Source organism: Myotis yumanensis, unplaced genomic scaffold (assembly GCF_028538775.1).
Source record: "Myotis yumanensis isolate MYYU_CA2020_CCGP unplaced genomic scaffold, mMyoYum1.0.hap1 SCAF_15, whole genome shotgun sequence".
Classification (NCBI taxonomy): domain Eukaryota; kingdom Metazoa; phylum Chordata; class Mammalia; order Chiroptera; family Vespertilionidae; genus Myotis; species Myotis yumanensis.
The window spans coordinates 42,184,186-42,207,745 of NW_027223766.1; the positions used below are offsets into that span (position 1 = coordinate 42,184,186).

The 23,560-nt window shown below is 35.6% G+C and overlaps 1 protein-coding gene across 3 annotated transcripts in view; it reads left to right on the forward strand.

Moving 5' to 3' along the window:
* RNF19A (ring finger protein 19A, RBR E3 ubiquitin protein ligase) overlaps positions 1 to 23,560 on the forward strand; it is a 37,358-nt gene that overhangs the window by 8,443 nt on the left and 5,355 nt on the right. For all 3 annotated transcript variants that reach the window (XM_070391850.1, XM_070391848.1, XM_070391849.1), the window contains exons 2-7: positions 7,541 to 8,308; positions 12,034 to 12,242; positions 15,878 to 16,022; positions 16,674 to 16,836; positions 20,040 to 20,154; positions 20,612 to 20,773. In XM_070391850.1, the coding sequence (XP_070247951.1) occupies positions 7,635 to 8,308; positions 12,034 to 12,242; positions 15,878 to 16,022; positions 16,674 to 16,836; positions 20,040 to 20,154; positions 20,612 to 20,773 (1,468 nt within the window). In that variant the 5' untranslated portion in view covers positions 7,541 to 7,634. The remainder of the gene's footprint in view (positions 1 to 7,540; positions 8,309 to 12,033; positions 12,243 to 15,877; positions 16,023 to 16,673; positions 16,837 to 20,039; positions 20,155 to 20,611; positions 20,774 to 23,560) is intronic.

The window sequence follows — 23,560 nt, forward strand, 5'->3', positions numbered from 1 at the left end:
AAATGTGGCAGGTGTGTGTTTGTAAAGCTATTTAAGAACCATCTCTTTGGGGAGGCTTTGGAGCATGTGGGAATTATTTATTCTGAACTATTAGTTTCTGTTTGTGGGAGATCATACAGTCTTTAGGATAGAGCTCAAGGCAGTATATTTGAGTCTTGGTAAGCATTCACTTTCCAAAAAACTTGCTGGAAACTGATACTTGCCTATGCTAATAAGCTGTTGAATCAGCCCCTCTTCCCCTACTAATACGTAGTTGGGTTGAAGTTATTTATCCCATTTTTAATAATAGACCACTCAAGGTAGATTTGTTGCTACTAAGCATAAGGCTGAAAACATTAGTTACATTTACTTTAGAGAAATTCATGTACTATAATGATGTATTCCAAACTTCCAAGTGGCTGGCTCTTCATAAAAAAGCCATTTCAGAGCCAACTTTTTCTTTATTTATTTCTGTAATCCTTTCAACAGTTTTATCCAGTAAATGGTTTAGTTACATGAATGCCATACCTTATGCTGGATTCTTCACATATGTTATTTTATTTAACCCTAATGATCCTACAGACTATAAACATTATTATTTCTAGTGTACAGTTGAAGAAACTGTCTTAGTAATTTAACCCAGTGTCACACAGCTAACTAATAAGTGTCAGAGACTGAACTTGAACCCAAATATTGTGATTCCAAAGTCCGTGCTTTACTCTCTGAATAAAATATATGCTATTATTACCCATATATGTATAGTATTAAAAACATTTTTCTCTCCAAGCTACTCTAAATTTTTACCTCAGATTATTTCCTCCTACTAAGTAGGTAAGATAATTATGTCAGAAACAGACAACCCCAAAATCTCATAGTGGAACACAATTAAAGTCTATTTCTTACTCACACGAAGAACTGTGTAGATGCCTCTGGTGTCCAGATTCTTTCCATCTTGTGACTCAGCTGTCCCCTAATGCCTGCTTAGGGTTAACCACTAGAATTACTACACTTAGCCAGCCAATGGGAGAAGAGAGAACTTGAAGGATATTTAAAGGGATGATTTGGGGACCAGTTTTGGAAGGGCCATACGTTAGTATACTCACATTGCATTGGCCAGGACTGGGCACATGGCTGTATGTAGCTGCAGGTGGAATGGAAATTAGTTCTTCTATATGCTCGGAAAGAAGATGAAACAGGTGAATGTATAACATCTCTGCCACAATTGTGTTTTCTCTGTTTTACAGATAATAACAGAGAGGTGGTTACTGAACTAAAGCCACAAAACCACTTGGTGTAGCAATCCATAGAACCCAGATTTCCTTACATCTGCATATAATATGCTCATGTTTCTGAGGAGACATTCAAATAATTGAAAGACATTTAGATTTTTAGCACCATAGTTGGGTCTTATTGGGCATCAATTATTTTACCTCTTTGTGTCATTATATTTTAAATATATTTTTATTTCAGAGAGGAAAGGAGAAGGAGAGAGAGAGAGAAATATCAATGATGAGAGAGAATATTGATTGGCTGCCTCCTGCCTGCCCCCTACCTGGGATCAAGCCTGCAACCTGGGCATGTACCCTGACTGGGAATCAAACCTTGACCTCCTGGTTCATAGGTAGATGCTCAACCATTGAGCCACACTGGCTGGGCTGTGTCATTATATTTTAAAGATAATTGAATTAGGAAGATTGAAAAACTTAAAAACAGTTTTCAGTGATAATTGCCATTTTAAGTGAAGATGATATAGCACTCTAATATCTTTATGTACATGTTTATAATCAACTGTCCTTTGAGAATACAATATTCACCTTTTTGTATGATTTTGCTTTATTTAATATAACATGTGATGCATTACTCTAGGCCAGTGGTCGGCAAACTCATTAGTCAACAGAGCTAAATATCAACAGTACAACAATTGAAATTTCTTTTGAGAGCCAAATTTTTTAAACTTAAACTATATAGGTAGGTACATTGTTATTAACTTAATTAGGGTACTCCTAAGGCTTAGGAAGAGCCACACTCAAGGGGCCAAAGAGCCGCATGTGGCTCGAGAGCCGCAGTTTGCCGATGGCGGCTCTAGGCCATCTGCAACTTCATGTTTATTCTTGCATTATGGATCGGAGACATTTGTTTCCAAATGAAAGTTGTTTTTTAACTTTCCCAATAACTTAAATCTCTGGAAAGAGCTGCAACTTCAAATCTTAATATAATAGAAGTATGTTCTAACTGAGCTAATAATTGGTACAGATATGAATATTGTATGAAGGTAAATTAGTGAGAGCAGAAAAGATTTACAGAAACTGATGTTAACTTTTACTAGCAAATTAAAATCTAATATCTCAGCAGTAGCAGTTAACCTTTTGTTATACTTTAGACTCCTTGGAAAATCTGTTGAAAACTACTGATTCTATCCCTAGAGTATATATATATTCACAATTTAGTTATAGGTTTAGAGATTTCATGGATTTCTCTGAAGCTTACCCATATATTAGCTGTTATTTTAAGTATTGTTATCCTTCTCCAAAAATTTATTAAGGTGCCTATTATATTTTTACTTTAACAGGCTGTAAAGAGAGATGTTTAGTAAGTCAGTTTTATAAGAGAGTCTGTCTCCTTAATATTATTTGGAATGCAATAATTATGCCCAGGGTCTGCATTGCTGCTATAACTGAATATGGCGGCTATATTGTGGACTAGATTTATTAGAGGAAAATACGGCATTTCCAAATTTGCGGTTGGTAAGATGAATGACATACTTACTTAAAATAATTTTAAACATTTAAATAACCTTTTTTGAGCAATAGCAAACTTCATTATAATGAGCTTAGTGATTTACTACTGTTCAGAGAAAGTCATATATGGAAATCCAAACAATTTAATGCCTCAAACTTCTCTCAATGAGACGAATTCAGATTTACAAAAGCTCTATTTACTTTGTGCCAAAGTTAGCTTGTGTGCCGATACATCATTTCTAGTACATCACTTCTAGTTATGGTCTGATCAACGGATGGCTTAAGGCCATTAATTTTGTTTTTTGGTAGTCAACTGCAAAATTAAATTGTACGTAACCAAATTTCATTTGATAGGTGGTTCTTTGCAACTCTCTGTATAGGAGGTGCTGGATAGATACTTTCTTTTCTCACTGCCCCAGAAACTTAACACTAAGAGCAGAACCAAAAAAGTAAGTCAAGTTTTAGGATTTCCCCCACTGTTTTATTTTCCAAGCCAAGGCAGCTGCTGCAGCTCTCCGCCTGGCTGCAGCAGGTCCCAAAGAGAAATCAGTGTCTCACCACCAGCTCCTCCCCACTTCCCAGGGAGACTCGGTAACGTATACCCTTGACCCGATGCAGTGCTCTAAGAACAGAATGTCTCCCACTTTTCTGTACCGCACAGTTCCTTCCAGTTATGAGACTTTTGAATTTTGAATCTTTCCCTACCTAGGGCCCATTCTTACTTCTCATGTACCTTCCATTCATAATTGCTGCTTGCACCTAGCATCACTAAGATGGGTTCCAATATGGCTGAAAATGAGTGACTGGAAACCCCATAGGCTGCAAGGATGGTTTCACACGGGCAGGCACATTGCAAAAAGACTGCATCCTGCTATGAAGGGCAAAATCCTCCAATTCTGCCTATCTGACCCTGTCCTCTGAGTCCATCTGTGCCTGGGCAGTGGCAGCCTATAAACAGAACACACGGGGGGGGGGGGGGGGGGGGGGCAAGGGCGGGGGCGGGGGGAGATACATAATTTGGTGTCTACTTGTATTTTACTGCTTATTTCTGTTTTAAATGAGAATGCAAACTTTCTTTAGTATTAGTGGTTCTTAACCAAAGTATACACTTAAATTACTGAAGAACATTTTCAAAGCATACAAACGCTGGACCCCATTTTCACTTTGATTGGGTGGTTCTAGGGCAGAATATTTTTATTGCTTGTGAGGTTCAACTAGGGTTTTTTTGAACTATAAGTAATAGATGCTCATGATTGAATTTTAAACTATTCTGATGGCAGAAAGTGAATACTAAAGATTGTTCTTCCTAAGGCAACCATTATTAATGGTTTTGTAACATTTTTTCCAGAAATTGTGTACATATGTAAGCCTGTGTGTGGGTGTTTTTTCCACAAATGGCTCATACTATTTTGCAATTGTTATTGTTCACTCAGCATTATATAGAGAGATCTTTCCATATCATTGCAGATAAATTATGATTGGTTCATTTATTTTTACCAGTTCCCTATTGGATACAAGTTATTTCCAGGTAAGGGCTTTTTTTTTTTTTTCCTTTTTGTTTTGTTTGCTTCTATCAACAAGGCTAAAGTGAATTTCTTTGCACAATATGTCTTGGAACACTTGTGTCATATTTTTTGAAGGATAAATTTTACATGTAGGATTGCTGGTCAAGAATATTTCTATTTTGAAGTTTAATAGATATTGTCAAATTGGTTCCCCAAAATTGTGCTGATTTGCACCACTCCCAAGAGTATATGAAATGCTTTTTTCAGTACACACTGACCAATCTTTACAGTCTTTGTCAATCTAATTAATGCAAAGATGGTATCTAATGTTTAGATTTTCATTTATCTAGTAGTGATTGTTGTTGAACACTATTTCCTACCTTCATAATTTTTGTAATTCTTTTTCTCCAAAGTTCCTCTTTGAATCTTTGCTCATTTTGCTATTAGTTTGGACTTTTACTTATTAATATGTAAAAGCTATTTGCATAGTGAGGAAATTTGTTTGTTGGTATACATATTTTCCTAGTATATCGTGTATTTCTACTTTACAGTATTTTCTACCATACAGAAATATTAAAATTTTAGTATTCAAATTTGTTTTCTTTTGAAGCATATTTGTACATTTTAAAAAGACTTCCTAAGTAGAATAGCCATATGCTTCAATTTGCTCCTGTTACCTAGTTTAAATTTTAATAGCTCTTTCATTCACTCTTAACAAGGTTCTCGTTTGGATAATAAGTTATATGGCTATCACATTTCTAAAAGTGTTGGGGAATGTTGGGGGAAGGTGGAGGGATTGAGCAAAAAAGAGAAAGAACTTATGGATAGGGACCACAGTGTGGTGATTATAGCGGGGAGAGGGGTGGGTGGAGGTGGAAAAGGGTACAGAGGGATAAATGGTGACAGAAAAATAAATAAATAAAAGGGAAAAAAAGAAACATACCTCAGGTGATACTGATTAAGTGCCACCAGTTTTATATTTTCAGTGATAAATTCTTAGGACAAGGTCCCCGAGAGAGTCCCCCTACAATTCTGTTCTATATCATTGTAGGGGGGATGTATCATAGAACAGAATTGTAGGGGGAGTCTATTCCGGGGACCTTGTCCAATATAAATATAGATATGAGTATAGATATAGGTAAAACCCTGGAGTACAGAAAGCATTTTGAGATGTAAAAGAAAAAAAGACATATAAAGAAGAAAATTTGGCAGAATTTTCTTCACAATTAATGGAGAATACTGCAAATAATGGGAAAATATAAACTGATGGACATGAATAAAGTTTTCCTGAGTAAATTTTTTTCTAGATTTTTGTGTTGGGAAATCAATATGACTTTCTCCAGAATATGTGTGGATATCAGAAGTTGCTTCTTTTTTTACCTTTAACTGTGGTATAATGATCATCCAGAAAAGTGCATTAATCATGTTTGTAGGTCAGTGTTTATCACAAACTGAACATACCTTGGTAACCACTACACATGTAAAAGTTCCCTTTTTGCCTTCCTGCAAAAGGTAACTACAATCTGACTTCTGGCATCATAGATTAGTTCTGCTTGTTTTGAACTTTATATAAATGGAATTATATAACATTTTTGTGTGTGTGTGAGATTCCTTCTTGTTTTATGTATAGGAGTATTTTGTTCATTTTCATTGCTTCTGGTATACTGGAGTGTGAATATATTTTATTGATGGAAATGTGGGTTGTGTTCATCACTTTTGCTTATAATAACTAATGCCGCTATGAATATTGTTATGCATATCTTGGATGCATGTATGCATTTATTTCTCTTATGCTCTCATTTCTAGAAGTAGAAAAGGACAATAAAGTATATATATATGTTTAAATTTGGTAGATACTGTTAAACAGTTTTCCAAAGTACTTGTTCCATTTTTTACTCCCACTAGCACTCCACATTTCTACTAATAATTGGAAATGTCAGTCTGAATTTTAGCCATCCTACTGGGTATAGTGGTCTCTCAATATGGCTTTAATGTGTATTTCCCTAATGACAAATGATGTTGAGCACTTTTCCCTATTCTTTTGTGAAGCGTCTGTGCAGTCCCTTGCCCGTTTTTCTATTGGATTGTCTGCTTTGTCTTACTGATTTGTAAATGTTCTTTCCATGTTCTGGAAACTAGTCCTTGTTAGTACTATGTGGCAGATGACTTCTCTCACTCCCTTAAAACTGTTTCTTGATTTTATTGTATCAAATTTAGTAGTCCTTTTTTAATGGTAAGCACTTTCATATGTTCTATTCAATAAATCTTTATATTGTAATAGTCTCTTCTATGGACTCCTAGGAGCTTTACGGTTTTACTGATCCCATTTAGAATTACGAACTATCTGGAATTGAATTTTATGTATGGGTGAGCTATAGGTCAAGTTTCTTTTCTCTTCTCATATGGCAAACAGTAAAACAGTACTATGTTGTTTTGTTTTGTTTTTGAAAAAGCTATTCTTAGTGCTTAGCATTGTCATCTTTGACATAAATCAAGTGGGATATACATGTTGGATTTTCTGTATCGTAACTGTTATTTTCATTTGGTCTTTGTGTTCATCCTTGTGATGTACCACACTGTCTTTTTAATTATTGTAACTTTATAATAATCACTAGAGGCCCGGTGCACAAAATTTGTGCACTGGGGGGGGGGGGGGTGAGGGGGGTGTCCCTCAGCCCGGACTGCACCCTCTCGCAGTCTGGGAGCTCTCAGGGGATGTCTGACTGATGTCTTAGGCTCCCATCACCGCTGCTGCACTAGCCAGCCATGAGTCCAGCTTCTGGCTGAGCAGCGCTCCTGCATTGAGCATCTGCCCCCTGGTGGTCAGTGCATGTCATAGGGACTGGTCGTTCTGCTGTTCGGTCTACTTGCATATTAGCCTTTTATTATATAGGATTATACTTGGCATTTTAAGAGCACTCCCCCTCCAACACACACTTTATTTTTCTTCAAGATTGTGTAAGTTGCACTCAGTCCTTGTATGTACATGTGCATTTTATTGTCCATTTTTAAAAAAACTCCTAAATCAGTGGAGAATCATTGAGGTCTGATAGTTAATGATAAAAAATTTAATAAGTTCAGTTCAAATCTAGAGCCTTCTAAGATTAGAGAATGTCCTTATTATTTTAGCATTGGTTTTATATTCTCTTGTAGACTACTCAGTAAATTAGCCTTACTTAAAAAAAAAAAACAAAACTAATGGTTAAGAACATACTTGTTTGAAATTTTGTAGTGAATTTTTAAGCTTATTTTAAAAACCTGTAGACTAAGAATATACAATTAAATGATCTTGGTGTTTTGTTTTGTTTTGTTTTCCAGAACATCTATGATAACAGTCTTCTGTAAATCGAACTCTTTCAAGAATTCTCTGAAGGAACCAAGTAGGATTTTCGTACATCATGACTTAATCTGAATGCAAGAACAAGAAATAAGTTTTATCTCTAAATATAATGAAGGGCTGTGTGTAAACACAGACCCTGACTCACTTCTAATGAGCATTTTAGACATGAGTTTACATCGGCAAATGGGTTCAGATCGAGATCTTCAGTCTTCTGCTTCATCCGTGAGCTTGCCTTCAGTCAAAAAGGCACCCAAGAAAAGAAGAATTTCAATAGGCTCTTTGTTTCGGAGGAAAAAGGATAGCAAACGTAAATCAAGGGAGCTAAATGGCGGGGTGGATGGAATTGCAAGTATTGAAAGTATACATTCTGAAATGTGTACTGATAAGAACTCCATTTTCTCTACAAATACCTCCTCTGACAATGGATTGACCTCCATCAACAAACAAATTGGAGACTTTATAGAGTGTCCTTTGTGCCTCTTGCGGCATTCTAAAGACAGATTTCCTGAGATAATGACTTGTCATCATAGATCTTGTGTGGATTGCTTACGACAATATCTGAGGATAGAAATTTCTGAAAGTAGAGTTAATATCAGTTGCCCAGAATGTACTGAACGGTTTAATCCCCATGATATTCGCTTGATATTAAGTGATGATGTGTTGATGGAAAAATATGAAGAATTTATGCTTAGACGGTGGCTCGTTGGAGATCCTGATTGTAGGTGGTGTCCAGCTCCAGACTGTGGGTAAGATTTTGTTAGATTTTTCTTGAATTAATATTTTTCTTTGTGGATAAAATAAGAATTATGCTGACTTTTATTCGAAAGAAAAATCTTAACATGTTAGGTAATTCATTCAATAGACAAATATATGTTAAGTGCATACCATGTGTCAAGCAGTGTTCACTGTTAAAGCAAGTCACCTATCTTACTCATTTTGATATTGTCTCTGCATCACATATTCACTTAACACATTTTTTCAGAAGAAAAGGTTAAGGTGGTAGAATGCAAGATCTAGTTGTGGGCAAAATTGATTTTCCCCATCCATTTGGAGAACTTTTATTTTGAAGTAATAGGTGAAATGATCAGGGATTTTGTTTGTTTTTGGTGTGGGGAGGTCATTTATATAAATTGAAATAACCCTTTTGAAAGGTACTTTAATATGTGTCACAGTGTGATGTGTTCATATTGGTGTGCATAAGTATTTGCTAGTCTCAAGACCAGGATGTTATGTATTTCATTTCCCTCAAGTTTTTAAATTACAAATATCATTTTACCAACATTTAAAATAAGATAATTTTGCTTATATATTTTATTATGTTAATAGCAGCTTCTATTTATAGAGCATTTGCTATATACAGTTGTCAGAATTGGAAGAAATAGTCATATGCTCCTCAAGAATAATAAAAGCCGTAAACACTGGTTATGGTTTAACATTACCATTAGCAAAACAGAGATTATCTATAAGTAAGAATTTGGGAAAACGAGAATTTCCAAGATTATCTGTGTATAATCTCAGAGACAAGGCTGAATTTGAATTTATCAAATGACAATTTCAGGACTCATTTTCTGAAACATATCCTTTATTAAAAGCTTATTGAGTAGCAAATTTTCAGATTGCATCTAGCCTATATTTTATAATTATATATGAGAAAAGTAATATGTTTTTAGCCTATGTAAATCCCAACTAATTTTCCGTGGTATCACTAGCACTTAACTATCCACAAGGGATTTCTGTGTAATATAAAGCATTAGAAATATTATCTAATTTAACATTTTATGAATTTATTAATTGTGTTTGAAGAACTCAGAGACTACTCAGTATCAATATTGAATTATGCTCTCCCTATAACTGCAGGGAGCTTGTACTATAACATAAATAACAAAATAATATGTTAATGATACTGTCTAAACTGAGCCAACGTTGGCTATGCTTTCAAGGTTGGCAGAAGCAAACTATGGGACCCATGAAGTAGAAAACTCTAAAGAAAAAGGTGGGAAGAAAATAGGGATAATGAGCAATACTTTTAAATAACTTGAGCAGGAGACAGAGGAATAGATTACATATGAGTGTATCACTCTTGATCCCATGGAACTCTGCACCATATTTTCACATTCATTAGAGTAGATTTCAACTTGCATAGCAAATTTTAGATAAAAAAAAAAACCTACTTGCAAATCACTGTAGTAAATACTCCTATAGTGAGAATTCAAATAGTGAGGAATATGTCTATATATTGTTTTTGATCTGGCTTTCTAACGATCTTTTATGGGACCCCAGGATAAGAAGTACTTAATAGGTTCCTTTAGTGTTTAATATCTTTAAAAGAAAAAGTCTGAACATGATGGAACAAATGAAAAGGAGACTTAAACATCAGTACCTGTGTCTAGAAGAGGTTAAGACAATAAATCTAAGGGTACAAGCTCTCTGGTCACTGAATAGGTGTATTCTCTTGTGCTGGGTTGATTGAGTATGTCATAATAGATAATATCAATACTATCAACCTAATAGAACACAGTAGATAGGGCTGACACAGATTCTAGTTTATACAAGAACTTTACTTTAGGGCAATGGTCGGCAAACTGCGGCTCGCGAGCCACATGCGGCTTTTTGGCCCCTTGAGTGTGGCTCTCCCACAAAATACAGACTTCTGCGCATGGGCCACGAAGTTTCAATAGCACTGTACATGTGCGCCCGCACGTGGTATTTTGTGGGAGAGCCACACTCAAGGGGCCAAAGAGCCTCATGTGGCTCGCAAGCTGCAGTTTGCCAACCACTGCCCTAACCGGTTTGGTTCAGTGGATAGAGCGTTGGCTTGAAGACCAAAGGGTCACAGGTTCGATTTCGGTCAAGGGCATGTACCTTGGTTGCAGGCTCCTCCCTGGCCCAGGCCCTGGTGTGTGGGGGTGGAGGGGCCTGCAGGAGGCAACAATCGATGTGTTTCTCTTTCTGTCTCTTTCTCTTCCACTCTTCCTAAAAATCAATGGAAAAATATCTTCGGGAGGATTAACAAAATTAATTAATTAATTAAAAGATACTTGTCAGTTCATGTGTAGTTATAAGAAATATTACCAAGAAATCCTGTTTATCCTTTACACAGTTTGCCCCAATGGCACCATTTTGCGAAGCTGTAAAACAGTATCACTACCAGGATACTGGCATTGATAGAACTGCCAAATTTCCCATTTTATTTGTACTTACTTGTTTATGTGTATGTGTGTGTGTAGTTATATACCATTTTACCACCTGTAGGTTTATGTATTCACCACCATAGTCAAGTTACTGAGCAGTTCCATGACAACAAAGATCCTTCATGTTGCTCTTTTATAAATGAATCTACTTTCCCTTCCCCACTGCATCCCTGGCAACCACTCATCAGTTTTCCACTTCTAAAATTTCATCACTTCAAAATGTTATATAATTAGAATTATACAGTATGTCACTTTTTCAGATTTATTTTTTTCACCAGCATAATTCTCCAGAGGTACATGTGGGGTGTTAAATGTACAGTAATTAGTTTCTTTTTGTTCTTGATAGTATTCCATGGTATATATGCACTATAATTTGTTTAACCATATACTTGTTGAATAAGGATATCTGGGCTGTTTTCCATTTGAAGCTATTACCAATAAAGCTGCTGTAAATATTTGTGTACAGGTTTTTGTGTGAATGTAAATTTTCATTTCTCTGGGAGAAATGCCCAGTAGTGCCCAGAACTTATTTTAAAGTGCCAAAAATATTAACTCACATAATAGGTATTAGGGCTAGTCACAAATCTACTGTTCTCAGTCTTTTATCTGAAGCAGAAAACCCACCAAACTTTCTGATTGAGCAGTTCAAGGGTGTATACTTTTGGTACCAAAGACCACTTTTACCATGCATCTTAGAAGCAAAATATGAGAATTTATGTATAAATACAAGATAATCATCAAATGTATGAATTGGCACAGTTTGTCATTAACTGACGGGTGTTGCTAGTCCATAGTTATGTTTTTAAATAGCTAGAGCTAGTTTTTTTTATCATTCTGATTTGAAAAGTATCAAGTAATTGTAAATATCAGAAATGAAGAAAATTAAAACCCTAAGACTAGGAAAAATGTTTTAAGATTTTTGGTGTATTTCCTTCTGGTATTTTCTCTGTGCACACAATAGAATTTAATAGAATTTTTATAAAATTTGTACTGTATATGCAGTTTAGATTATATATACAATTTGGCATCTAGTTAAAATTGCAAGTTAGAAGTTAAAATTGAACTTTAAAATGCTTTTTAGCCATTTATATGCCATTTGTGAACTGTCTATTTTTTTCCCCTCTTTTTATATTGATGAGATAATGTTAGGACTTATAACTATTTGCTCATGCATAAATAGAAAGCTTCTTCAGGAATAGCATTTAAGTTGGATCATATTTTTACTTAATGAATATCTCTTATATGTCACGTTTTAAACTGTTTTTCTTGTTTCTTTCAAGATATGCTGTGATAGCATTTGGATGTGCTAGCTGTCCAAAATTAACTTGTGGGCGAGAAGGCTGTGGAACAGAGTTTTGCTACCACTGTAAACAGATTTGGCACCCAAATCAGACCTGTGATGCTGCTCGGCAAGAGAGAGCCCAGAGTTTACGCCTGAGAACCATACGTTCTTCATCCATTAGTTACAGTCAGGAGTCTGGAGCAGCAGGTACTTATGTCTAACTTTTTAAATAAAATATTTGACACATATAGAACACTAGTTATTTTAAGTAAAAAATACAATATTAAGTTCCTGTTCTCACCCGTTCTTTGATTTTTCAAAAGTGTCTTCATGTGTTAACAGTTTTGTTCCAGAAGCACTCATTCTTTCCTATGGAAGATAGTGGTATTGAGATTGGAAAGATTTTATTAACAAAACACACACACAAAAAAGGAGGTGTCATGATGATTTATAGTAACTGATAGCAAAACATGGTCCAAAACTGTTGTTTATAAAGGTGTTTTATGCAAAGCTTAGCAAGTATTTTTAATAAAATATTAATTTTGAATATGTTACCTTTAGATTGCTTCTAATTATGTAAATATCACAAAGTTACAGATTAAAAACAGTATCATATTTTGTGAAATACATTTTTTTTGTTTGTTTTTTGTGAAATACATTTTTTATTTAAAGATGTCTCATTCAATTTCAGGACCAAGGATTCAAAGTCATACCTTAAGTGGGGAGGACATTAGGAACTTTGGGTCTTTGGCTAGCAGTTTAGAAATTACCCGAGGATCCATTTATGTATGAGCAATGTATGCATCTCATAAATCTCAAAATTTATAAGCAATTTTCTGAACATCTTAATGTTTTTTGAATAAAATTTCAAAAAAACTATTTTACATATATAGAATTTTCATTGTTTATTGGAATTTCAATCAGTTTTAGAAAAATTCTCATTTTTTCCTATTTAGGTAATAGAAAAAAACTTGGAAAATATAGAAATTTGTCAAGAAAATAATTTATATTCCTACCAGCAGTGTATTGAGATAGTTATGTACTTTATGCTACAAAAAAGTCTTTTTCAACATTTAAAGTTGAATTTAAAATTAAACATTTAAAATTAAATAAACTTTAAATTCAACATTTAATACTTTATATAATGTACATGGATTTTCATGGAGGTTGCTGATTGACTTGTTTGTATTTCCTTTCCTCAAGATTTGGGGTAGAACTCAAACATTAATAATAATTTGTAGTTAAGGGTCCAGAAATAATTAAGAGAGGACCTGAATATACCTAAACTGTCCTCTGGAGGGTCAGCTGTAGCCATTGAGTGGTCCACTTGGAAATGCTATCCCTCGTCTCTAAGTGCGGATGAGTATTTATTGGTTACAGGACACACAGTTGCAGAGTATGAGAATAGACTTTAGAATCAGACTGTCTGGATTCAAATCCCAGCTTCTCCACTTAGTCTCTGTGTGGCCCTGAACAAGTTACTTATCTCGTCTGCAAAATGAAGATACTGATAATACTTATATCTGTAAGTTTGAAACATGTCCTGGCTTATAATAAACTAGAGGCCCAGTGCACAAAAATTTGTGCACTGGGGGGGTCCCCTCAGCACGGACTATGCCCTCTTGCAGTCTGGGATCCCTCGGAGGATATCCACCTGCTGGCTTAGGCCCGCTCCCTTGGGGGGGGATCGGGCCCAAGCTGGCGGTCAGACATCCCTCCGGCAGCCCTCGGGGGATGTCCACGGGAGCAGACCTAAGCTGCAGTCGGACATCCTTAGTGCTGCTGAGGAGGTGAGAGAGGCTCTCGCCACCACCGCTGTGCTGGCAGCCATCAGCCTGGCTTGTGGCTGAGCAGAGCTCCCCCTGTGGGAGCACACTGACCACCCGGGGACAGCTCCTGCATTGAGCATCTGCCCCCTTGTGGTCAGTGTGTGTTATAGTGACCAGTCATTCCCAGTCATTCTGCTGTTAGGGTCAATTTGCATATTACCCTTTTATTATATGGGATGCTCTGGCTGTATGAGGTAGGGAAACTTAAACCACAGTCTCCTGCTAGAGATTTGCATATGTGTAGACCATCATTAAGAGAAGAAAAATAAAAGACTAAGATGACTTTTGTTATTAATTTTAAAATCAACTTTGTCATTCAGTCATCCAGATGAATGTTGGTCTTTCTCACAGTAGTCACCATGGGAGATTTTATGTTCATTTCAGCAGTGTTTCCTTGGAATGCCGTATTGATCATAACCTTTGATCCTGATACATTCACTTAAATTAATCCCCTTATTGTCAGTGAGTTTTTTGGGTATGACCAAAAATTCCTTTGGAACTAAGACTAACAACTAGAATATCATATCAAGTTGAATCACTGGTTTGGAGTGGATTCAAAGTAAGATGTAACTATATGATCATGAGCATGATTTTTTTAAATATACGTAAAGTAACTTTGAAAGTAATTATGAAAGAAAAACTTTTCCAAATGACTTGAACCAAATAGTAGCATTGTTGGAATAAATATAGTCTCTCAAAGTGATCATTAAAAAAAACAACCTTCTGACCTGGCTGTTGTTGCCAAGTGGTTAAAGCACAGAAAATATAGTATAACTTAATGCTTATCTCTTAAGAAGTTGGAACTATATACTTGAATTCAGTGCCTAGCACTATACAAATATAGCTGGCTACTAGTAACAGTAGAATAATTACTGGTTGCTATTTAAATAGATGCTAAAGTTTAAAATAGTTGTATAATTTGAGATAACTCTTACTCTGTGTCAGTGATCCCTAAAGTTATGGACCCACTTGATTTTAACTTGGCATCTTTGTACAGCATAACCATATTACTATACATGAAGCATACAACAATAGCATTTAAATAAATGAATAAAAAGGACAAAGATGACAAATGAAAAACAGTCATGAGCATAACCAACAAATGGTTGCTATAATTCTGAAACCGTTTCCATTGTTTAAATGTTCATAAGTATGTAACTCTTCCTTAACCTCTTACCTCCTTCCTTTTATTCTGAGTACTGATTCTTTGGAAAGCCCATCTCTGTGAACTAAAATACAAGAAAAAGGCTTGCTTTTCTGAAGATGTTTGTATTATTTGTACAGTACTTACAGTTGATGTTACTTAGAAGAGAGAAGTAAACTCAAAGTACTTTATTATATATATAGTACTACTTCAGATTAAATATCAAATTGTCATTTTCTATTAGTATTCACTCACTAATAGGAATAGTATTAAGTGGAGATGGTTAGAAAAGTTGTAGATATGAAGTGTCACTCAGAGAAGACTACACTATGGGGTAGGGAGAAAGATAAACTTTAGTTCACAGTTTATTTGGGGCTGTCCTTGGTTTTCCTCTTTTATCATTTTGTTATTCTTTGTTCTTATTATACTGCTGCTGTGTTTGAAAACGTTTACAATTTGAAAATTTAATGTAAAATATGTTCCTTTTCTCAGAATGGAAGAAAAAATACTTTATATACTAAAAATAGTGGGCTGAAGCTATAGCTAACAAACTGTACATCAGGGGTCCTCAAACTTTTTAAACGGGGCCAGTTCACTGTCCCTCAGACCGTTGGAGGGCCGGACTATAGTTTAAAAAAAAACAACTATGAACAAATTCTTATGCACATTGCACATATCTTATTTTGAAGTAAAAAAAAAAAAACGGGAACAAATACAATATTTGTATTTGCATGTGGCCCACGGGCCGTAGTTTGATGACCCCTGCATACATGATAAATTTTTTTGGGCAGTGCTACAATTGATTATTCAATAGAAATTGTTATTTTTAGACCAATTTTACTAAGCATGTCTATTTATTTTCCCAATAGCTGATGATATAAAGCCATGTCCACGATGTGCTGCTTATATAATAAAGATGAATGATGGGAGCTGTAATCACATGACATGTGCTGTCTGTGGTTGTGAGTTTTGTTGGTTGTGTATGAAAGAAATCTCAGATTTACATTATCTAAGGTAAGTATATTGAAGGAGCTATTTCCATCTGAATATCATCTTACATTATAAGACAAAAGGACTTTTTAAAGTGTTACTCTAAGCATTTTTAAACAGGATTATGGGGTCTTTTTTATTCTAGTTACATAAATTTAAAAGAAACCATATTATTATGTTAGTCATTTGGGATTAATAACTAGTCAAAAATAGAAAACATTCCCCCCCCCCCCACCCCTTTTTTTTAACTAGAAAGCTAGTATTTAATACCCCATGTAATTATGCTAGGTCATAAATCTTTCCATTTAATTTTCTCATGTATAAATTTTCTCATTTAGGCTGCAGTGTGAGTTTATGATATAATCAGATAACTATCAAAAATGGATAAAATAAGCATTTTTTTAATATTAATATACTCTTCAAAAACTAACCTCAGGTTTTGAGGCTAATGGAAGTCTAGAGATAGATATTTAAACTAAATCCCACTTATCAATATTTTTTAAATATAATTTATGGTGGTACTTATGATTTTTTGGCTTTTAATGAACTCATTTTAAAGAAAGGGAAAATCTTATTTCTAAGTATGAGAAAGTCTTTTATAGTGATTACGTTACTGTATTGTAGTAATTTGTTGTGATATTTTGCAGCTTTGAACATTATAATTTTTTCCATTAGTCCATCAGGATGTACTTTTTGGGGGAAGAAACCCTGGAGCCGAAAGAAGAAAATTCTGTGGCAGCTAGGAACACTCGTTGGTGCTCCTGTAGGAATTGCTTTAATAGCTGGCATTGCTATCCCTGCAATGATTATTGGTATTCCTGTATACGTGGGCCGCAAGGTAAAATGCATAATTCCTTGTTAGTTCATTATCTATTCTAAATCTTTAGGTTTAGGGTTGGTGATTTTTGCTTTGTTTTTGTTTTGTTTTGTTTATTTTGTTAATCCTCATCCTGAGGATATTTTTCCCATTGATTTTTAGAAAGAGTGGAAGGGAGGGGCAGAAACAGAGAGAGAGAAACATGATGTGAGAGAGAGACATTAATTGGTTGCCTTCCACACATGCCCAAACCAGGCCTGGGGTCAAGCCTGCAACCAAGGTACGAGCCCTTGACTGGAATCGAACCCAGGACCCTTCAGTCCACGGGCTAATGTTCTGTCCACTGAGCCAAACTAACTAGGACTGTTTTTGTTTTCTTTTGTTTTAAAAGACTAAGTCATTTTCAGTATCTTCACTATAAAACAATTACTATTTTTTCATAAGGCAATAAATTTTTAGTGTTTGGCAAGCTCATATGGATGTTTAAAAGTAGAATTGTTTTAATATTATCTGAATCGGAAATCTTTAGTACATTTTCATTGTAAATGAACTTTAAGTATAAAGTACTAACAAATACACACCTGTCCGTTTTTCTCATAGGTATATCCTTGTATAGTCAAGTCTATAAAAAGTTAATGGCTAAATAATACATGTCCTCAGGCAAAGAATAACTAGCAGTTTTTTAATTATTTTCAACTTCAGTTCAAAACTTTTTCTCCCCCTTAGTTTGTTGCTATTAATACTCTCGTTGTAGATTGTTAACAATTTTGTGAAAGTCCAAGCACCAATACTTACCACTTGCCTATGAGTGGTAAGCAAATAATTCTTTTTTGAAAGGGTAAAGGGATAATTTATGAAGTGACAAAGAAGTTTGCTGCTATCTAAATTAATAGAATCTCAGAATTGAGAAGTAACTTTAGAAATTATCTAACGCTAACCAGAACAAAGTATAGGATTTTTTAAAAGGAGGGTGGGAGTCCTTATTGTGTGGTAGGTGTTTTATGTACTTCAACTCATTTTAACCTCACAGCAATTTATGTGTTAGAATATTGAGGTTTATGTAATTTATCTTAATTATACAGAAAGAAGCAGAGCTGGGATTTAAACCCAGATGCACAAATTCTGTAGGTAAGATCCCTGATAAATTTCAGTCTAGCCATTTGGGTACTTCATTGATGGGAAACCACCAGCTCCTGAGGCTGCCCATTCTGTTGCCAGGTAGCTGTAATTGTTAGGAAATTCTTAGGTTGAGTCTGGATCTGTTTCTCTTTAAATTATTTTGTTTAATTATAGTTCTGACTTTTAGGACCAAACTCAAGGCAGGGCTGAGCCTCTTCCATATAATAGCCAACTTTTTTTATATTCAACATATATTATTGTAATAATCAGAAAAATAACAAAACATACTATTTTTAAATTAGCTTTGGTTCAGAAGAGAAACATATTTATGAGCCAAATGTCTATTTTAGAAGATTGACGTAACTAAACTTAAATTGTCCCAAACATAATAGCTGATTGTAATAACTTTTTATGTATTATCCAAAGCATGGCTTTGCTGAGAACAAAACTGTTTATTTGATACTTTGAAGCAGAAGGAAAAGAGAGACTCTTACACTGCACACATGTACAAATAATTTATAGAGGAGAGATTATTTACCTCATTGTGCAAGTCTGAGATGCAGTCACAAGTCTTCTTTTTTCAAACATGTACTCAGAGGGTTGCAAGGTGATGAATTAGTTTTCCACTGAAATAATCTTCTGTGGGGTTCAGGGACACAAACCAGCCCAGGAAAACCTATTAAGTTGATAAAGTACCTAAAAGTTGAGCCTTTATTTGTAATAACAAATAGAAAATGTGGGACAAAATAGTAAAAAAATAAAGTTGAACCAGAACTAACGGGATGATATGATCACTGTAATTGAACATTGGTGCTTGAGGATGCAAACTTTTCTGGAAGACTCCTTGCCCCTGGCAGCCTGCCTTTCCAAGTCTGCTCCATCAGTTTTTAGCTTTGGCTTTCCCTGCTTCAATGCTAAGTGTTTCAGGAGTAGGAGTGAGGAGCAGCAGGAATTGGTTGCAGAATTGAAGAATAATGAAAGGTACTTTGGGAAGGTCTGCAGTCTCTGTCTACATGGATCGTTTAGGAAAATGTAGAGGCCCATTCCCTGGGCACATACAGTCAGTGCTGGGAAACAGGATTTGGTGGGGAAATAGAAATATTCTTTGTCAATGTATGCTTTGCCCACTTCCCCACCCCAGCTTTATCACTGTTTAATACATGCTATGATACTCCTTGTACTTTCAGAGCCTCCCAAATAACCACATAATAAGAATAGATTTCTTAAAGCTTCACATTGTTTATAAGTCAGATACTTTATTTGAGAGACTACCTGTACACTTTTGAGGCCGTTTGAATCTGTCTTGAAACAAGGGAAAATTTCCTTATTAGCTTTAGCTCTTGCAAACATGAGAATAAAGATACTGAGCTATTTCCCGAAGTACATATATCTCACAAGCCACTTTCATAATGATACTAAATTTTGTCTGGTAACACCTCTACAGTACAAAGAAGCTAAGTAGATCCAACACCTGTCTTGTGACAATATAGTTTATTCTCTCTTTTTCTCTCTCTACCCCTTACTCTGAGCTATAAATGAAAACCCAGGATCCTGAGTCTTTGGTAATATTTTTTTTCATAAAAAGGGATCTGAGGAAAAATTGATTCTATTTAGTGTTGTTTGCTTATTAGTACTGCTTTTGAAGTTCAGTTTTTAAAAAGGTTGTGGAAACCACCCTTATGAGCCAATTATTATTATTTAGGGATGCTTATTTGGAAGGAAACCTGTGGAATGCTAAATTTCATAAAAGTAATCCTATTAGTCAAACATCCAACTCATAGCTATGTTAGAAATAATACTTTTAATGCCTTTTTTGCTAAAAACATGATTATACTGTTTTTTCAGAAAAATTACAACTACTTGTAAACACAAAGTACAAAATCTATTAAATCACTCTATTATGTAAGCAAATTAATAAGGAGCAAATTATGTAAGAATATGGTCTAAGAACAATAATATGTTGACCTTGAATCAAAACACTTAACTATGAAGTTACAAGAGATAATCGCCTTAAACTTCTAGCAAATGTGGGTCTGTTTCATTTACATAAGTATGTAATATATTTTCTCTTTAATCTCTCACCCCTGTGTTTATTTTAATTCAAGATTCACAATCGATATGAAGGCAAGGACATTTCCAAGCACAAACGGAATTTGGCCATAGCAGGTGGTGTAACATTGTCTGTAATCGTATCTCCAGTTGTAGCTGCAGTAACAGTAGGTAAGAAAATGCTTAAAAATACTAATGACCTCAGAATTTATAAAATTTAAGTTTTGTGGAGGATGTTAAAATAAAACATATTGTTGAATGTAAAAGAAGTTACTTATTTTAAGATCATTTAAGCTGAACCTACTGAAAGCCTCTTATTTAGTAATTATTTGGTTAAGGTGTTACAGACTCAGAGCCCAGCTGTGGGGTAGTTGGTAATTACTAGTGGCAGACACCCTTTCCTCCCTCCCCCAAGTACAGTTTAGAACCCTGGCACTGGAAAAGGTTTACATCTTTTTCCTCCTCATGTATGCCACCTGAAAGATGAATTTGCTTGTGTCCCTAAACAGCTAGGTAAATCCACTTTTGGACTTACCTCCTATACACCGTCTCTCGAAAAGACTTTCTGCAAATCATGTTTCTGTGATTTAGTTTTTGGTTTATAATAACTAATATAATTTTTCTTTAGGTATTGGTGTTCCTATTATGTTAGCTTATGTCTATGGCGTTGTTCCAATTTCTCTCTGTCGAAGTGGAGGTTGTGGAGTCTCAGCAGGCAATGGAAAAGGAGTCAGGATTGAATTTGATGATGAAAATGATATCAATGTTGGTGGAAATAACACAGCTGTAGGTAAGTCCATTAAGGAAAGGAAGGGAAATTAATGTACTTACTAATAGTTTAAGTAGGGGGAGGCTGTAGACAACATGCAAGTCAGAATTTCCATAACCCTCCTTTCATTGGGCCCAGTAGTATTCATCTAGAAGTACATCAGGAAATAAACGGCCAAGGAGAGGTGAACGGATGAAAGAAGGTGGAATAGTTTCTAGTGGAAACATAATGTCATAGAAATTCTAGAATTTTAATCTTAAATTTGCCTGAAACATTGCAAATCAGTAAGAAAAGGATATGAAGAGTAATACAGTTCATAAAAGAAGAAATACAGATGGCAAATAAGTATCAACCCAGTGTTATTCAAAGAAAAATGAATTAGAACAAGAACTGGAGAATGAAAAGGCCCTCATGTGCTGCCAGTAGAAGTGTAAGTTAATAAACCTTAAAGCATGCACATGTTTTATAGTCCAGTTGTTATAGAAATTTGTCAGGCAAATATACAAAGATAACGTCCACTTTCTAACTTCCCATTCCCTCTTGAACTACTCACTCCAATCAGATTTTAGTCCCTACCACTCCAGAATTTGATTTCTACCACTCTAACAAAGCAGACGTCTGTGTTACCAAGTATAGTGGTCAATTCTTGGTTTTCATCTTAATATAAGAATACACCTGACTTGGTAGACTGTTCCCTCATTTCTAAAACATTTCCTTTACTTGTCTTCTGGAAAAGTATTTATCTCATCATATCTCCTGGCCACATCTTCCCAGTCTTCTTTGCTGGTTCAGTTTTCTCTCCCAACCTCTAAATTTTGGAGTTTCTCAGTTCTCAGACTTCTCTTCTTTATCTACACTCACTCCCTAGGTATTCTCATCTATTAAATAATTTATAGACTGACTGCTCTTAAATTTGTATCTAGGCTAGAACTCTCCTCTGAACTCCACCCTTGTACATCCCTTTTCTTTAATCTACACTTGAATGTCTGATGAGAATTTTAAGCTTAAATTGTCTGTAACCAAACTCTTCACTCTAAAATCTGTTCTTTCCATCATCCTCCCCTTATTAAGTAGCTTCTCCATTCTTGCTGTTGCTTGGGCTAAAAGCCTTCACTTATGATGACTCCTCCTCTTCCCTTCTTACACTGCATCTGATCCATCAGCAAATCCTGCTATTTTCTTCAGTATTTAGTCATAATCCAACCATTCTTACCCTCCCCACTGCTATTCTATTAATCTAAGCTACTACTATCCTATTTCCTGGACTATCGTAATAGCCTCTTAACTGATCCAGCAGCTTCTCAGTTTCCACTCACTATTCCACTATGCAGCCATAGTGACACTTCTAAAACATAACTCAGCCCTGGTTGGTTTGGCTCAGTGGATAGAGCGTCGTCCTGCGGACTGAAGGAAGGGTCCCAGGTTGGGTTCCAGTCAAGGGCACATGCCCGGGTTGCGGGCTTGATTCCCAGTAGGGGACGTGCAGGAGGCAGCCTATCAATAATTCTCTCTCATCATTGATGTTTCTATCTCTCTCTCCCTCTCCGTTCCTGTCTGAAATCAATAAAAACATAAATAAATAAATAGAACTTAGATCATGTCTTTCTTATCCTCAATACAGTTATAGTAACTATACTGGGAGGAAAAAATCCGAAGTCCTTATAACCCCACGTGATCTGTCCCGGGCTGTATCTCTGAACTCATTTCTTGTCATTCTCCTGTTTTGTTTTGTTTTTGTTTTTTTTAAAATATATTTTATTGATTTTTTACAGAGAGGAAGGGAGAGAGATAGAGAGTTAGAAACATCGATGAGAGAGACATCGATCAGCTGCCTCCTGCACATCTCCCACCGGGGATGTGCCCGCAACCCAGGTACATGCCCTTGACCGGAATCGAACCTGGGACCTTTCAGTCCGCAGGCCGACGCTCTATCCACTGAGCCAAACCGGTTTTGGCATTCTCCTGTTTTATACCACCGCCCGTGATGTTTTCGAGGGTGCCCAAGTACACTTCTAGGCTTTTAAACATGAAGTTCCTATTGCCTGCTTTACTCTTCCCAAAGGTAATTTTGTGGCTCACTCCTTCAATTGCTTTGAGTCTTTACAAGTGTTACCTTATCAGAGAGGCCTTCTAAAACATAACACTACGATCACACTATCTGAAGTAGCCCACAGGTATGCACACACACTTCTTATCACTCTCGCTGCCTTTTTCTCACTCCCTTTTACTCTGCTTTATTTTTTCTCATAGCACTTATTATTATATAATTTTATTTATTGCTTTCCCCAGCTAGAATATAAGATTCTTGAGGGCAGAGTGTTTGTCTTTTTGATCCACTGTGTCCCCAGTGCTTAGAACAGTGTTGGGTAAGTGTAATAGGAACCCAGTTTGGAGCAAATAAACGAATCTGTCAATACAAAGCATGTGAAAAGTACTGTAAGATTGAAATATAGTGGTATCAGATTTTGTAGTACTTTGTAGACAATTGGAACCATGGAATATATCTGGATATCAACTTTGGCTCATTCTTATTGACCTAGCGAATAATAAACTCATTATATGACATCCTTATTAAAAACTGTCACATAATTTTCCTCCAACGTTAGCTTAAGTTTTCAACACTCAGGTTTTTTTATAGAATTCCTAAATCTTCTGGATTAAAAAAGTCCTGGCCAGTCTGGCTCAGCAGTTAGAGCATCAGCCCACAAACCAAAGAGTCTTGGGTTTGATTCCTGGTCAAGGGCACCCATACCTGGGATGCAGGTCTGAACTCCAGCCCAGGGCAGGGCTGGAGGCAACCAACTGAAA